This window comes from Calonectris borealis, chromosome 4 (assembly GCF_964195595.1).
Source record: "Calonectris borealis chromosome 4, bCalBor7.hap1.2, whole genome shotgun sequence".
NCBI lineage: Eukaryota > Metazoa > Chordata > Aves > Procellariiformes > Procellariidae > Calonectris > Calonectris borealis.
In genome coordinates this window covers 23,257,799-23,277,046 of record NC_134315.1, presented here as the reverse complement: position 1 = coordinate 23,277,046, position 19,248 = coordinate 23,257,799, and the positions used below count along the sequence as shown (strand labels likewise).

Below are 19,248 nucleotides of genomic sequence, written 5' to 3'. Positions count from 1 at the left end.
TGCTGTTTCCATGAAAAATCTGCATGAAAATCCAGGATAAATTCTGATTAAAACCTAACCAAGCTAAACACTGCAGATTACCTAGATTCCAATTAAATGTGACAAATGAACACTTGACAGATTTCAATTCAAATTCTATTTCTGTCAGAATGATCCATTAATATTGAAAATTACATTACCAGAATTTGAACAATACATTTGTGCTTAAAATAGTTAAAATACAAGTGGACTTGAGAATCAGAGCACACAAAACTCTCACTCAAATGTCAGATATTACATATATGAAGGAACAAAAGTACATTCCATCTTGTTCTGTCATTATTTATAGATTGTTAACAAAAATTTCTGGAGGCAGATGACATGCCACTGTTGAATTCTTGCTTTTAAAATGTGACAGCAAAATCAAAAAGTCTGTAGAGTATAATTTTCATCACAATGTCACCCACCTTTCAAAGGTCTCAGTTCAAGGTTTTATAAAGGAGAAGGAATTCCTGATTACTATATGCAAGTCCTGCCATGCAGGGTTTTTTTCACGGTAATTTTGTTTTCGTTCACTTATTTATGGAATAATATATTTATCTAGCACTATGTTTCTATCTATTCTATCTATACAATACTGTTTTAAAAACTGAATCCAACAAATTCATCCTACCAAACATAAAATATCATCTTTCAAAAGATCAAAGTAATATCTAAAATACTTTAATTATTAGAATGCAATGCCAGTTTTCACATCAACACAAAAACTTAAATAAACTTTAATTTTTGACATCGCTCAAGCACTGTTCATTTTCAATTACACTTCAGTAAGTGTGATGATTTTCATTGGCTAACGTATATATCAAAAATTATATTCAATTGTGGCCCTACAGTTTTCCCAGTATGGTTCAGGCATACTCCATGTTAGTATACTTTCTGAACTCAGAATTTAGTGTCTAGCAATCTACTGTATGTCCAGGGGAATTAACAAATTGTTGTTGCATTATCTTAACCAAAAAAATCTCACTACAAAACAGACAATAAAATAATCATCCCAATTTAGGTACAAAGTCTAGAAACTTTTTTCTCACATTTTGCTAATAATATCAGTATCACTTTCTCTCCTATCACACAACCAGAAAAATGAAATGTAAAGTGATATATTCATACAAACAATTGAGAAGAATGTATGGACATACACTTATACACATACATAACCTAATATATCTTCTTTTTAGATGGATAATACCATCTTCCTTTTTGGTCAATTAGTCATTTGCTGTTGGGATATACATTATAAGCATATGTGGACTGCTGTAGCCATTTTTCAGTCATACATACTACATTTGGGAATATCTTACCATGGAGAATAATATACTTTTATTGGGTCAACATGTCTATCTCAGGAAAGACAAAAACCTAAGAACAATTATCCAGTGTTGTAATCTCTGAAAAACTAAAACATGCACTTAGCCAAACTAATTCATTCATTCTACAACAGAAAATACACCACCCTTCTTACATATACCCACCAATTCCACTTGGATTAGCAAACCCATTATTTCATTGGTTATCAAAAAACTGTACACTTTGACATACAATAATTTATTTTATTGTTTATGGGCAAATGAAAAGACAATTAAGTCAGTGCCTAACTTCATAAAAATTTAGATGAAGGCCAATAAGTGGAGAACAGTAAAACATTCAGGTTTTATGAAATACATTTCAAACTGAAAAGATTTTTTAAAATTCTAAATAGTTTTAGATAGAAAGGAAAACAAAACCTGAGATTTAAATTACTTTTATTTTTTAATAGCTGGAGAATTACTACAGAATAAATAAGGATTCAGCATTTTCCCCTTCTACACAAATAGGCCTTGAATTTAAATGAGATGTTCTAAAGGTACTGTACAAAATAAAGTGTGAAGAAAAGGAAAGTAATGTTCTTTTCTAAATAATGAAGAATGGACTTGACAGTGTTATTTTAAAAACAGTCTATATAACGTTTTTGGGGAAAAAGGAATTCTCTAGAGTGGGGTTTTTAAATCCTACTTTCTTTTGCTGATGTTGTACATATTACATTCTGGGAAATTTCCTAAGTAGTTGTTGAACCAAAAATGGAAGGAAAAGAGAATACATGTCATTTATGGTCTTTTATCTAATATGAAACGTATGGAATTTAATTCCCAGCCCTCTACTGGTATTTTTTTCAATGTTTTAACTGCTTCTGCAGTATAGCTTTTAATCATGTAAAGAAAAGAAAGTGCTGGTTTTATTAGTAGTGTTATGTTCCATTATTTTGTATATCTCCATTTTAACAAACTTTAAAACAAAATAATTACAATTTTAACTATTTAATATATTTATTTATTTTTTTGGACTGACCTTTCAAAAGTCTACTTAGTATCACTTGCTAGTGAGATTATGTGTGTGAATGTCATGTTTGCCCCTACCATTTTCCATATGCTCTGCCTCACCAACACTGCCATCCGGCGTAGTCCTTTCGTAGTTGTCCTCTGGGAGTGGAAGGGCACCCAGTCTTGGCCCTGATGAACTCTTACTGCTTGGTGTTTCTGACTCCTCCAGACCGCTGTCATAGCAACTCTGCAATGACCCTTGATGCGGGTCCTGAGGCTGACTCACAACAGAAAACGTCACTCTACGAAATGGCTGCAAGAGAAAAGATTCTGAATGTCACTGAAAAGTTCAGTCTTTGAACAACTGATTCTCAAAACATGACTTAAGCAAACTAATATTGTAACATTTACCAGTTAAACAATTTTGTCTAAATTAAAGCAAACAGCAAGTACAGTCCTTAAAAGGCCACTGGACAGAGTATCTGTGGATTTTTACTGTGATATACGGTCCAGAATCTTCACACAGTTTTGCATAGCCTCCTTTCAAATGGCTGCATGAACTAAGAAATCTGGTTTATAATTATTTATAAATTCTGTACGGTTTCTCTTTTACTCAATAGCAATAATTTGAATGGAGTTTATATCAGACTGCATAAAGGTACTTGACGAGTGTGTGTGTGTGTGTATGTGTAAGACTGTGTGGGTGGGTATAAATGCTCACCTGTAAACTATATTGTGGGTATTAACAACATAGTAGCACACTCATAAGCCTTTTATAAAATCACTTCCTGTGGTTTTGAAAGCTAGTTGACATGAGAGAGGAGAAAAAAAAGAAGGAAAAAAAAAAAGGTTCAGTCTCTTAGTTCCTTTGCCATAAAATTCAGTGCCTGGAGACAGGGTGTGTTGCCAGCTGACTTAATAAAGCCTTTAAAGCACAGCTGACACCACATGTTTCCACTGGGACTGTACAAACATAGATTGTTAGAGATTTGTATTCATTCAAAATGACAGATATTACTGTTGCTCTAGAAGCCTACATGCTGAACCCTGGCACCAGTGAGCATCCCAGGAAGTTGGAGAGTCAATCCTTCACATTTCAGAAGACACTAAGGGCAGGCGGGATTTTCAGTAAGAAGCTAGGGGATTCTCCTACGATTTGAACTACACTCAAGCAGTAATGATACATTTAAAATAATTTAATGATACATTTGAAATAACTTACTGTTCACAAGGCTAGAAAAACACAGAGAAATACCTGATGTTCTAGAAAGCACCTTCTAAAGCAAACACCAATAGATCCATTTTATAAGACACTATGCAGACTTTCCCATGTTTAAAATGTGAGGTCTGAGAGTGCTGCCCACCTTTGGATTCAGATGTGTTTAAAGCCCTGTGTTAGAATGAGACATAGGCACGCATCACCCCCACTGGCACCTCTGGTCACTATAGGGTGGAAATGTGTATGCAGGCCAAAAGGGAGGAAACAGCAACTACAACCACTTACACAAGCCCTGAAGAATAGGAGTCCGCATTAGGTTTACAAGTAGAGGGGTGGGGGGAGTTTCAGTTAGAATTTTTACAATTTTTTTTGAGGACATGAAGTTTTGAACATATAAAGATATTCAGTGCTGATGATAAATATGTTGGACTACAAATACAACACTAAGTCTTCCTAGCACAAGTAGATCAAAAGTTTATAAATGTGAGTGTTGCTAGAAATATGAGAAAATTCTAAGGGAAGAGTCATGGTATTCTCATGGTGAGTTTTTGTTCTTTTAAAGTTTCCTTCTATTCTTCAGCTGCAAAATGCTTTTATACCAATTTAATTGAGCTTCGTATCATATCAAGTGAAAGGAGAATAGAGGAGCAAAACAAAAGAATGGAGAGCACAAATAACGCACATTAAAAGAGCACATTAAAATAGTTTATAGTTGCTGCTCCTTTCACGAATGTGGAAATAGCAGAAAGCATAGAGGAGGATTAGAACTGCTATGTTAAGACCCTATATCTACAATATACAATTTCAATATCTTGATGCTCAGTAAGATCTTTCCCTTCCAGGAGTATTCAGAAGGAATCCCTTTGTTGAACTGCACATGAATTCTAAAAGCTTTCCTACTGGTTCTGAATCATGCAGGAAGGATAAAGCCCTTTTGCAGTAGTCTGTCTTGCAAAATGTCTGCGTCATCTGTATTGTATTTTCATATTTCAATAATAGCTTGTGTATTGTGTTATTGGTAATTTACACACACTTTAATTCCCTCAGAGAAATAACTAAATAAATGTAAACAAAGGTAAAGTGTCCTTATCTAAGCTATGGTTTTAGATGTGAGCAACCAATTTCTTTTGTCTTTTTTAAATTTATGGAAGTAGTGATCTCCTTTCATGTGCTTTCCACAGATGGACTTCTAAGTATATAAAAAGATGTCAAACAAAGACAATATTTCATATCTTGTAAACAGGCTTTGTTGTTTTTTTCCAGTATGACTATTCTCAGATCACTTAAGAATACTTGCAAGTAGAAGTTAAGGTTTCACTAGTCCAGTAAAGTTTATTATTCTCATTACACTGACCAAACTAACAGGTTCTTTCCACTGTCTTGACATTGAAGTTACATTTATTTTTTCATATTATTACCATGTCAGGTGATCAGCTGCCATTCCTGTTCACATTTGAAATGAGATATTTTTGTTTGGAAAATATGGATTCACTATTTACTACGTATGCCAATGTTGCCAGTACAATCTAAATTGTACTTCTACTATTATTCAGAAAACAGCTCATGGAACTGTCCAAGGACATAAGAAACAAATTTCTCTTCACTCACACCTAACTCATTGGTGCAATGCCCAGATGGCTCCTAAGATCAAGTTTTGCCTCCTGTAAGTAGTACTGTTGACAGAACTTTCTAGCATGCCCACCTGTCCTTCCTGAAGAGCTTGTACTCTAGATGCATGAGTTGTCCCACCACAGCTCAGTAATTTGAACAATGTCATATTTCTGAGGCCACACTCATGCGTGATATATGGGTATATGTATGGGTAAATGTATGGGTATATATACTATACTAGTATGCTAAATAATATTTAGTGAAAAGAAATATATAGGCTTGGAATAGAAGAAATCTACTTTCAATTAAAATAGCTGGGTATGTAAGGAATATCCATATACTAGTTCTTGATAGAAAACTGTATTTTGCTTTAAAGTAAGATCTAGTGTAAATCATACAGCTTATCTTTGAAAAGATATGGTAAAATATATTGTTGTGGAAACACACAGACAAGCAAGAGTAATTTGTACATTCTCTCTCATATTACATATTTAAGCACACTAGTAAGCGTACTTAGTATGTACATACATAACATATACATTTCAGGAAAAAAATGGAAAAATTTTTTCATGGTATAAATAGATGCAAAACCATCAATTTCTATGGAGTTTAGTGAAGTTCCATTTTAAGAAGTTGCCTATTACTGAATACTGATGATATCTAATGAATATATTAAAATGGCTCCTAAACTTCCACTTAAGGATTTATCTTGACTAAGTTCAAGAGTATCACATCATAACTTATCATATTGATCTCACAAAAACTAACTTTATAAATGTGTATTTAGATCAGTACTTAAGCTGTGAACTGTTTGATGGACCAAAACTTCGTGCAATGAGATCCTGTATTCTGTAACTATACGTCAATTACTACTAAGATCTGGACCAATGATGCAAACTTTGTGAATCTCCCAGAATTTGGATTTACTTAGACCCTGTCCCATAGGCTATTCCTGAATATCATAGTATCTCTCAAGGAAGGAATTAGCTGCTAGAGATACTGTGACAAGTTGAGAAAACATGGAAATTAAGGAATTCCCATAATTTCCCACAGACTGCTATGTTTTCCTGTTATCAAACCTTCCAGAGGAAACAGTAAAATCTATATTTGAAAGACCCTGTTGACCTGATAGCCATGTGATAACCTGATAACTCTCAGACTCCCAAGGAACCACAGGCCACAATTTAGCAACATTTTTTAAAAGATGCTGAGGACCTTTGGGTACAGATTGCCTGTGGAATAGTAAAAGTAACACCCTGTAACTCAGAGCTAAACTCAATGGAACCCACCCTTAAAATATGAAGACCCTGCCCCTTATTCAGATTTCTCCTTGGAAAAACACAACTGCAGCTCTGACTATGGATAACTGAAGAGTATGACTTAGAGACACCCAGAGACCCCACAGAATTCAAGGGTGGGATGCAAAGCTTATAGTTCATGGTTAACACACCTCTATATGTTAGTCCTACTTACAAAGTATTCTGAAGACCACTTTGGGATAATCTCTTTGAAGACTCTTATTAGAGATTTAATCTGAAGAGACAAATATTACCACCCCATCCCTGGGGTTCTGCTTAAAGGTTTTTAAGGTTTTATTCAATGATTGTGATGAATCAATTCCACCTACTTTTCCAGATATAATCACCTGCCTGGGGTCACTTTGTGGCAAAGACACGCTGCACCATAAACACTTTGCATCATCTACAATTATTACAAGAACAGAGTGATGCAACTTAAAATGGGAATTAAAAGAAATTATCAAGTATTTAAAACTTGTTTGCTCCCTTTCCCATTGATTTTTTGGAAATCAGTCCCAACTAGATCACAAGCACAGAACACCTGGTTTTCACATCTGCAGTTACCACAAGAATGGTAGTAATGTTATTTAAAATAAGTTTTGGAAAGAACTATCAAACATTTAGGACCATCCTGTTCCTCTTCCCATATTCTTTTAAGGATATAAGTCTTACCTAGATGGCATATAGAGAGGAATACCTGTGACAGATGCAAAGTCGGGCTGTTTTATAACTAAGGCTGAAAATCCTTAAGAATATAATTATTTATCCTCTAAACTAAAAGAAATTCAATGGGCCTTTACCAAGTTATTAATAATGAGTTTTTAAACAGATCTGGGTGTTCATCTTGCTTTTTTCTTAAGTGCTGTACTGAGTAGGAATTATCTGACACAAAACTAACACACATAGTATTCAGTTCAGTAGAGCCAATTCAGCCCATTCCACAGAATATCAATGAGTATGTTATAATGCTGACAAAATCCTTTCTGAAAAAATGATGTACATGTTAATTGTTATTCTGCAGCATTTATTACACTTCTACTTCTAGTACAAACATCAGAATTCTGACCTCTCTATTGCATTACTTTTGAGAACCACATATTCTCAGGCAAATGTACTGCAAATTTTGAATGCATCATGGCTCATGGAATAACATCATGGCCTGTGCTTTTCTGATAAAAAGAAATAGACCTAGGTCATAATATATGTTTGTTACCTGCATAGTCAAGGAACATTGTATTCAATTAATTTAATGGATTTTAAGAACAGAAAAAATTGGATATCCACACTGTGGTTTACTGTCTCCTTTCCGTCATGTCATCCTTTCTGATATGTAAAACACTATATACTTTAGACAGTATAATCTGGATAAATATAGCAATAGTCATAACAGAACTACCAGTCATAAAAGATACTGAGTTTTTATATACTTTAAAAATTGAGGCTAGAGTAATTATGGCACCTATTTTTTTACACCCCAAAAAATATGACATCTTAGGGATAAAGTTGATGAAAACACAAAAGTATGGGATTGCTATAAAATGCCTCAAAAAAAACTGTTTATGTGTATATATGTGCATGTTACTGGTTATGTAGCTCATAGTAGTCCTTTAATTGTTACTAACAAGAACATTTAAGTTAAATGAGATTTAATCCCTATCAAGAAAGTTATGAGCACTAGAATGTTGATACATAATAAATACTATTTATGCATCAGTTGCTATGAATGCAAAAAACTCTCCATAAACAAAAACTTTCCTCATGTACTCTAATCTTCATTTAGATCCTAATCTGTAAAACATTTGAGGTTTCAAAGAAAACTGCATATTAATGAGACAAACAGGAGGGAAGGAGGATGAATACCAGGACTAATGTTTCCAAAACGTTATTGGTAAAATGCTGGTTATCTCATACATTTATTGCAATGCCAAAAATAAGGATATAAGCTGCATTTTAACAAGGAGAAACAGACTATATCCTTAATTTTGCGTTTCCATTGATAAAATTACATCAGTAACATTTCACAGAAAAATGGACATGAGAAATTTCCAGGTGCTGACAAAATAAGGCACATACCCATGAGGGGAGAGGAGAGGGTTATGTTTAGCTTTATTGATTTTCAGTGCACAACATTAATACAGCTCCATCTGCCAGCACTGTGAATCAACACGGTAGAGCTGCTTTTACCCAAATAAGCCCATAGCTGTTCAATTTGTTCTTCCCAGCAAAACAGCAATCCTAAACCTTTACTAGTCCCTTAGTAGGGATAGTCCTTGCTAGATTTGCATTTAGTAAGAATGCAACAGGCCTGATAATTTTCTCCCTCTGAAAATTGATATCATATTTTCTGATAACAGCATATGGAGTTATTCCTAATTATATCTGATCATGGAGATTATCAGATCATAGAGAAAAGATACACCTTTGCATTATACCCCAAAGGTACATCACCATTTCTTCCTTGTTTCAACTGTATTTCATAAACCAGATATTTTCTTTTGCCCTCACCAGCAGAACAAAAATCACTGCAATACAAAAGACATATATTTCTTGCAGTCTGTACTAATTGAGCCCTATTAACTTATTCTATAGTACAGTGTTTATGTTAGCCTGTATTAATTAACTCTTTCCTATCCAAGCTGGAAAGTAAAATCATATTATACTTTCAACTCATGAAGAACCCTAATTTCAGAGCTTGGCATTAGGGACAGACTGTGGATGGACTTGGTGAAAAGCAATATATCCATATAGCTGCATGAGGCTTAATCATGACACTTTTTCGCCATTATGAGGGGGATTTTCCTTTCATTTCCTAAAATTTCTAGTTTTGCATTGTATTTCCTGATACTTCACATTGTTTATGGATTATATTCTTTCATGGTTTCTGTATAGCAATTGCTATCAACTTTGTAAATACTATCAGTTCAAATCCTGGTGCATTTGGACTATAATGGTGGGGTGGAAGAGTGAATCCTTTCTACGTTTAATTGAGAGCTAGGGTCAGAATGATCAAACCTTTCTCAGCCAGTTACCTCACAATTGATTCTGGATACAAAGTGGATGCACTGAAGTGTAACAAGGAAGAGTTGGCAATTTTCTCTCTTAATTACTTAGCACTTGGATAAAAATAGTAAGATTCTATCAGGCCTTCCTGCTGTCACAACACCTACATCTCAAAAGAATCAGGATTTTGAAAAAACTTTAAACAACTGTAAAATGCAATCCAAGAAGCAACTTAATATGTTGAGAAGCATAAAAAATTAGCCCAAACTGAGTACCAAGTTAAGCAAGCTATATTGTTTTAAATATTTCTACTCATTCATTCAGCATTAGTTTGGGCATTACCCAAAACCCTGGAAGATCAGGAACTAAGGTTCTTATTTTTCCCTAACTCTCAACTCTGATGACTTCCCACTTCAACGACATGCGGTATCTTGGGCTATTCACTAGGATTTAAATTGGCCAAAGAGCCAACTCTGGAGATCACCTAGTCCAACCCTCCTGCTCAAAGCAGGGTCACCTAGAACACTTTGCCCAGGGCTGTAATCAGTCAAGAATGGAGACTCCACAGCCTCTCTGAACAACCTGTTCCACTGTTCTGCCACTCTCATCGTAAAGAAGGTTTTTCTTATGGAATTTCTGTATTTCAGTTTGTGCCAAAACATAAAAAGCACTGGTGATGAGTCAAACCTAAATAATTTTATAATTCCTGTTAGCTTCAGAAAGTCAATCAATGTCAAGCTGCTTGTAAAACTAACTCAGCGACTCTGAGATATGTATAGGGCAGATCTGAAAAATAGGCAGAACAGATACATCAACTCATCACATAAATTCAGAGTGTTTCTTTAGCACTTGAATTTTGATAAAACATATTATCCTTTTCTTTCTATTCATTCTTAATTGCTGGAAGCTTGTTGGAAGACAAACAAAATATTAATGAACAATTGCTATTCTGCATTAATAGTTTCAACCCACACAACTCTTTCCCCTATTCAAATCACATATTTCTACTGTTCTAAATTTCTATCATTGTGCTTAATATAAAATTGGCAGGAAATTAAATTAAACAGGCATTATTTTTCAATGAGAAGACTGAAACACCTGAGACAAGTATTACAACAGGAGGGGAAAAGAGGAGAAACACACTGATAAGAATAATCAACTATTTATTTTAAATTTATCTAAAAGTAGTAACAATTGCAATTTTAAACAAGAGTTGAATAAAATAAAATAATAAATATTCTGATAGCAGGCACCACCTGTGATTGGCACAGCTATCAGGTAAGAATTCTACACACCAGAGAAAGACTCTCCATCATTATTGCCATTTATTTTGGTAGCATTTTTATTAATTTTAGTTGCAGTAGTGAGTTCCTGGTCATGAACCAGAAGCGTATTTTTTTTGTATGAATATGAAATACAAGTCCACTAATATCTCCTTGCTTAAGCCCAAGGCTACATTTAAGATTTGATATTCAGGGATAATATTTCATAATGCATTTTACGTTATGGGCATCTTTACTGTAACATTCAAACATACATTTTTGCTTTTAAATTCAGTGCTTTTCTCAAATATCCTCTCTTGCCTGTTACCCAAATTTGCCTTTCTGAATCACAACAATGACTTCTGAGCAGCCCAAAATCTTTTTCATTCACCTAGCTATGTTCATTTAGTAGATTCCTAATAACTCTCGTCTCTGTTACAAGTAAACAAATAAAAGGCATGCCTATTATTTCCACGAATATCATCAAAGAAGACACCAATAATATGAAGAAGATCCCTTTCTCAAAGATACAATACTCTTTTGAGATAGAATCCTCATATCAAAATAAAACACACAAGTTCATTTAGAAAAACTAGATCTACAAGGCTTTTAAATGAAGCCAATATTCTTAGCATTTCACAAGAGCTCTTCTTGGTAGCTATTGAAAGATAAGCATAAAGAAACCAAGAACAAATGTGAATTTGTAGCAGAGATGGTCAAAATAATTCTATTATACTCTTTTGCCTGCTCATAAAAATATACTTTTGTTATCACTTCAGTATCCCATTGTTTGAAAATTATAAGAACCAAGCATCTATGACCCCAAAGTGCTCTCTTATTTTTCGACCACAAGAAAGAAATGGATGAAGTAGCACTTTGTCTTCCCAAGAACAATTATAATGTGAAAGAAGATTTTTATCATATTTCTATTTTCTTAAAAAAAGCCTGTCCTAAATCTTTCGTGTAGATTAAACACCACTTCAGTGAATGTAGTATTTTTTTCTGAACTCATTGCATTAGATTCCAGTATTCTACTCCAACTCTTTCTAATAATTTTCATTAAAATCCTCTGACTCCTTTTTTGTTTGACCAAGATGTATTACTAAGGCACTGGAACAATATTCATTTAGCTAAGTGTCTGTCGTTTAACCCCAGCCAGCAACTGAGCACCACTCAACCACTCACTCACTCCCCACCGGTGGGATGGTGGAGAGAATCAGAAGAGTAAAAGTAAGAAAACGCATGAGTTGAGATAAAGATTAATAAGTAAGGCAAAAGCTGTGCACACAAGCTAAGCAAAACAAAGAATTCATTCACTACTTCCCATCGGCAGGCAGGTGTTCAGCCATCTCCAGGAAAGCAGGGCTCCATCATGCATAACGGTTACCCAAGTAACCCGTCTCTTATACTAATCACTACTTACACCTTCACAATGGCTAATGTTCTTCACTTTCAAACTTTTCTGTGATCAGATCTTTCTCTTTTCTTGAAATATTTGGAGAGTCTGTCTTTCCTGGAGGGGTTTGTTTGGGTTTCTTTTCCTTCTGTTTTTCAGCAGAGATTGGCTGCCCAAAACTAGCCCAGGGATATTAGTTCACAGAGGCTATTATGTCTGTTAGCTCCTGCCTTTCAGCATAAATATGAGAAATTTTTATCTTTGTCTATTTGCTACACTGTTTCATTAAAGTTTCTCATTGGTTCAAATATTTTTCTCTGAAAACAAACAAACAAAACCTTCATTTCCATCCTACCAGCTCAATCACCCATATATTTGGGTTGAGATCCTCAGCAGCTTCTCTTGAATCTGGAACATTATTAAAATAATTTAATGTGTTGAAAGGAAAAAGAATATAATCCTTTACCCTAGTTATCAGACACTAAAAACCCCTAAAATGGGAGGTATACATTCATAAGCCTACTTCCAAAGTAATGTACACAAAACTGCCCTTAGAGAAAGGATGAAACCGGAAAGACTGTCCACACGTATTTTTCATAGGATATAGAATGATGGCCCTTTAGTTGTCTGTAATCCAAGTGGGTCAAAATGTGATGTGATAGAAACAATTAATCCAATTAAGCAATAGTCACATATGTACATATATCACTTAAGGTTCTGGCACACCATTCTAGTTTTTAGATATATATGTGTGTGTATGTATATATATATATATGAACCTTTCAAAACATCAAGCGTTAGTATTTACAAAGCGTTAATGCACAAGAAGTAATGTCTTCTTATAAGTAATGAAAAATATTCCTGCTGCTAAGATTAGATGAAACATTTTGAATATATTGCTAATAGACCAGAGTGTTCTGTATAGAACTCATTAGATAAACAGGGGAAAATAACCATCAATAAAGATTTGAATTATTAATACATACATTGCATCAAAGTGGAACTCTTTGGGTCTTAAGTCTTACCTTTTGATTGACTTTATCTGCCGTCATTGTTAAAAAGGCTAATTATTAATACTATTGAGAATATTTTCTTTTTAGTAGTTGTTCACAAGAGAAGACTCCTGCCCAATATGAATAGGGAGAGTCACAGCATCAAATTTTAGGAAACTTCAGCAATGACTCTTGGAAGAATAGGATCAAATTCTAAATGTATATGAATACATAAACCAGGCACTTCAAGCCTAATAGGGCAGATATGCAAATGCAGATATTTATGCATTTTGTGAGCGATTAAGAATAAGGATTTTTGTACTGGTCACCAAAACTGTATTGATGACGACATATTTTCCAAAATCTGCAGTTGAAATGTTTTCCAAAATTAGGTAATAGACTCAATATTTTATATTATTCTTATGCATCATGTAGTCCTCAATGTTTGATTACTGTTCATTCATCTAAGTTGTCCAAATTATTCTCTAAACTTAAATGTCTTAAATTTAAAGGCATAGTGATTTTTAAAGGGTTGGCACATTTTTTGTAAATTGGACAATAAAAACTCAGGCATAAAATCTTAGATAGTCAACTACGCTTCTCTACAAGAAGTGGAAGGATAGAACTATAGAAATGTATCCCATCTAGGAAGATATTTAATAGAATGGAAATATTCTTCACTAAATACTGAGGAATTTAAATTAGCTACATAACTTTTAGATCACTCAAGTTATATGAAACAAATGCTATTCTTGGTGAACACTGTAGCTATGCAAGTTATAATAATAAACATGCCACAGACTCAAAATACAAGCCCTTGAAAGGGAAAATGGTTCATTTTATTCAGAAATTAGATATTTGAAAAGGCACTATATATTTGATGGGGAAAAAAAGAAGCATGAATGAACATAAAAATACAATTTGTTCCATTATTTCATTTTAATCAGGGTTACATCACTTTCATTGTGACAAATAGATTGTTGGAAGAAATATATTTAAAAGAGATAATTGAAGAGAAAACTGATAAAAATGTAGTTACAGACAAACTAACAGATAAGGTCCATGTCCAGAACTATACTCCAAGGCTAATTATCTATACAGCCACCTTGTATAATTAAAACTCATGCCAAAGATGGGGGGGGTTTTGTTCATTTGCTTGTTTTTTCACATTTCATACTGAAAAACCTTTAAAACTGTAACACTACTGTAAAATTAGAATATGCTTTTTCTTCCATTGTAGGAAAATGTTTGAAGTGCAGTCCTCCACAAAACAATATAGAATTTGATGGGTATTTTAAAACACTAATTAAAAGGAAACATTTAGCTGATAGTAAACTAATTGTTGCAAAAATATCCCAAATACACAAACAAAAATATATTCTTTCAAAAAATTAGTTACATAAATTAGAAACCTACTCATATATACTTTCTCCTGTTAATGAATGCAGCATGCATTTCAGTGATGAGAACGACAGATTGGTGCAAAGATTCCCTTTTAAAATATTAAGCTCATTCGCTCCAGTGCCTTCCAAGATCTTTTCAGCACAGCTCAACTGTGGCAAATATTCGTGGATATTTCTTCAGATTGTTTTTTTTGCTTGTGAGAAAAATGCATGAATTTTTGTTATCAGGAACATGTATTTGCTAGAGGTCATGTTCCTTTAGTCTCTTTAAAGCATTCTGAAAATAAGGTAGTAGAAAGAAAAATACTCTACGCTTAATAAACAGCTGGTTTTGATTGCATGTCTCACATAAATACAGACAACAAAGGATTTATGATACATTTTGTTATGTGGCTGATGAAGGATGAGTTCAAATTACAGTTCACTAAACCCTACATTTTTAGTAGTCACTATGTAGTCATCCCTGACAATCACATGTTTACAGATATTTTTTGATCATGAGAACATTATCAACATTGTCCATGAATACACTGTTTGAGACTCAAGAAAGTTCTAAAAGGAGTTCACAAACTGGAGTTCCTGTTCTTTTATTCCACAGCTATAGACCAGATGGGTAACTTTCAAGGTCATGAGGAGAAAAGAGCCTGATGGATTTCCTGGAAGAAACCACAGGCCCATAGAAGTGTACTGTGATTGAAAGATGATTAAAAGTAGTCTGCATCGTCTTTTCAGACAGCCAAACTCATTCTTATTATCCACTCTCTCAAATATTCATCTAAGAATGCGTTTAATGCTGTGACTGTAATTCAAGACATTCACTCTGATGCTTGTTATCAGTTCCAAAGAAATTTTAAATATTAAGATGTTATTAAAAAAATGTGCCAAGGTGAAATAAATCTTCATCTGTTCCACTGCTAAGAGGTGACACATAGACAAGTAAAGTTTTTGCCTAACTACCTCTCTTTCTCTCCAATACCAAAGTATGGGAAGTACCAAAAGCAAAAAGTGCTTTCGACACTTAATGTAATTCTATTCTTTCATTGTACAGTGTCACACAGAACATAAAATGTAGGTTTGGGGATAATTAGGTGCCACAGAAAAGGAGTAACTTGATATTATTTAGTCAAAACATAATTAAAATAAAATATCAGAATTTTTCATTCTAAAACCTAGTTTTTACAATATTGTCATTCAGAAAGAAATTAGGATCACCGAATGAAAATATCATGTCATTTAGAGAAGAATCACATAATGAAAATATCAAAATTCTCCACCAGAAATGCTCTCTAAATGGCATGGCCATTTTCCACAGGGTCAGGCTGGCCTGCAGGTTCTGATGAACTGCACTGCTAGCCAGTACTGGGATTCTCACAGGAGATGGTCATTCTTATGATTCATCAGGGGAAGTACAACTCTTAAATTCTCTCTCTGAATATAACAGAAATAGCCTTTCTGGCACAGGAATCTGGGCTTAAGTCTCAACCTTGCTTTATATCTACATCTCAAATTGTGTTGCTGTGTGAAGTCACCCGAGCCAACTCTAAAGGAATGGCCCAGGAAGGCTGTTTGTGAGCTTTTTAAGTGCTTTGCATCTCTATTCATACAACACCATGTAGATGAATGTGTGCAATTTCCACTTTGAACTTTGCAACTTTCAGGATTAATTTCACTATTTATTCTTCATTTACTTCATGTGAATGAATAAGATTACAGAGGTCAAATCATCAGCTGATATAAATCAATGTACTCTTGTTGTCTGACTTTAGGCATCTGTTCTTTCCCTAGTTATACCAAGATGTTTTGCTTTTTCCAAACAAAACAACATAATGGGCAACAGTATTTTCATGGCTGCAGACCGCCTTGAATCTTGATTGGATGAGGCAGCATGTACTTCATAAAGCCAGCTGGCATTAGCAAGAACACTTTCTGGTCACTGCCCTCTAAAAATAAAAAAGTATCAATCTCACCAACAGCAGACCCGTATTGCAAAGTCCAGAATTAAGTGTAGCTTTCCCATTTGGCTGCCTTTATTGCTGCTACTATGCCATCTGGCCAATAAAATTATTTAGCACTGTATCAGCTTTATGTCTGTTACTTTCAAAGCACAAATATTTACATTTGAGGTTTGTCCAAAAATTCTCGTAGATAAGTGGTAGAAAAAGATGTTTCTCTTTCCAATTCAGGACAAACAAAGCAGAAAGTCTGGGCAGATGTAGGGGAAAGAAACTTTGAGCAGAACTTCCTTCCAAAAAAATTAATTCAAGAACTTTAAAGTGAAAAAGGAATTCAATACTTGAACTACTTTAAGGCAGATTTAAATACATTGATTACAATTGATTTTATGCTGATATCTTCATCTTAAGTGACATTGCTTTCCTGGATTGTTCCATACGATTATAGGTTATTGGATCAAAATAGATGTAAAGCCGCAGTCTGTGTATAATTGAATATAAAGCTCTTTTTCAGAACTGTGAATGGAACAAAGTTTAGAGGTAGTTAAATCAATTGACTAATCTACTTTTTTATTTCATGCTTCAAAGATGAAGTTGTAACTTTTTTAAGCATTATGTAAAAGGTAACAGAAAATGCACAATTTTCTAATTTTAAAATAATTAAGTTGTGTTCATGTAATTACATTTATCATAGCACTTTTCAGATAGAAGGAAGGAAGTTGAGAAGAAAGGAAAAGAATGTTGGAAAGACTGCATTTCATTCCTGGCTCAGCACAAATGTAATGTTTTGCTTTGGCAATGCCTTTCACCTGTCTGTAGATTCAAAACAAGGATTATCCTTTACCTTCCTGTGGTAATTACCCTGACCTTGTAAGTAGACTTTGTAAGTTTATGGTAGAGACTGTTGGGAGCACAGATGGGAAAAACTGCACAAGCTAATGTAATCGTATTTCAAATAACTGAAGTTATTGTTGGGGGTTACAACAACCCTAAGAATCCAGAACACAGAGAATACTGCTGATTTCCATACTTATCATTTATCTTCTTGGAAATTGGAACAAAAACAGATGTAAATTTCTGGCCAGCAACATGACTATAAATATAAAACATATCACTGACATAATCTTTCCAATACTGCATATCATTATGCAAATTATCTTTCAATTGTTTCCAAAAAATAAGCCTCTGCAAATAAATAGGGCAAAAATAACTGAGGGTGAGGAGCACATCACTAGGACATCACAAACATTGACTGTGTCCAACCTTCAAGAATATATTCTGAGGCTACTCTGTCACAGTGGAATTTGTAATGCATATACGTGCCCTCAAAAAAGCTCAACTTCACTGAAAATAGATAAAAATAGTTAAAAATAAAGTTTCTGTAGCTGCACAATTATGCTAATATTTCAAATTCTAATTTTAAGATCAAGCCTATGCTCATAGATATTCTTTGGCACTGTCCTTTAACTTCATCATCTAAATGTGGCCCGATAAGTATCTAACGATATGGCACAATAGACATTTTATGACACATATACAAAAATACCTGGTAAGCCACAGGGAAAGAAAAGAAGGTTTAAAGTTTTGAAAGACTATTCTTCTTTTGTTAAAGCCCAAGAAAACTGTGTAAGAGATTTTCTTTATGTTCATTTACTTTTCTATCCCATTTTAAGGCATACAAGGAGACATTCTCTATTTAGGTATGCAAATATCTGAAACCTTTCCTATATAGATAAAAATATGTAATATAGTAAATATATATTTTCCTGAAACATTTTAAAGTATGCCTGTTTTTAAGAACATATTTTTCAATAACACCGAGACATTTAAATACATGAAAGCTCAGCTGCAAGTAGTTTCCTATGCAAGTCGTTTGACACCAAAAGTGTCATTTCAGGGCAAAGAGATTTCAGGGCAAACTTAATTCAGGTTTTTGTGAAAAAATAAGGAAGGGATTTTGAAAAAAATTAGAACATTAACTTAATCTAAAAATAAAATATTTTTATTTTTTCTTTCAGGATTTAGCTGTATTTCAAGCTGAATTGAGCAATACATTTTTTAATACATGTTTATAAAAGATAAATGCTTTCCAAAACTGTTTTGTTAATTCCATTTTTCCTCCCACAAATTTTCATTTTGATAAGAAAAAAGTATCTTTTCAGATAAATCCAATGGTTTTCTTTTCTGTATTTTTCTTCTCCCTACTCATCGTAAGTGGAAAAATCTTATAGGTTTTAAAAGGTATCAGAACTATTATATTTCAGTGATTCCTGCACACAACCCACATGCAACAGATCTAAGGCACTGAGATTTTCGGGACAGAAAAGCCCTCTCTGCTGAATCCTACAGAGACAATCATTCACAGAACTTTATTTAAAATATATACATATAACCTTTATGAAATTTCATAAATCTGTACACACACCCTTGGCATGAGTGTATTTACGCAAAGAATCATTTGTGCAATCTCTTTTCTCACATTCACTGTTCTCGTGCCTCCCATCTTCTTTCTTTTATATGAAACCTTCTGTGTAAGTCTGACATGGTGGTCTTTGGGTCGGCTGATAGGACAGTGCTAGAGGTTACAAAAGCCATAATCCAGCTGGTGCCAGATGGACATAGCTGTCAGACAGAATCTAAGATTAATTTGTAGCTTAATATCAAGGACAAAAATAAGAGAAGGCTGAGTCCTTTAGCTTTTATGTGCTTTTGCTACCTCAGGTCTGTGTTGTAAGTAATCATAGAATGGTTGAGGTTGGAAAGGACCTCTGGAAGGCAT

The 19,248-nt window shown here is 34.0% G+C and overlaps 1 protein-coding gene across 3 annotated transcripts in view; it reads right to left on the bottom strand.

Annotated features, from left to right (window-relative positions):
• PCDH7 (protocadherin 7) overlaps positions 1-19,248 on the bottom strand; it is a 286,126-nt gene that overhangs the window by 145,271 nt on the left and 121,607 nt on the right. For 2 of the 3 annotated variants that reach the window (XM_075148894.1, XM_075148895.1), the window contains one exon: positions 2,457-2,649. In XM_075148894.1, coding sequence (XP_075004995.1) covers positions 2,457-2,649 — 193 coding nt within the window. Of the gene's footprint in view, positions 1-2,432; positions 2,650-19,248 lie in introns of all 3 variants that reach the window. The other variant, XM_075148893.1, reaches the window with a different exon arrangement.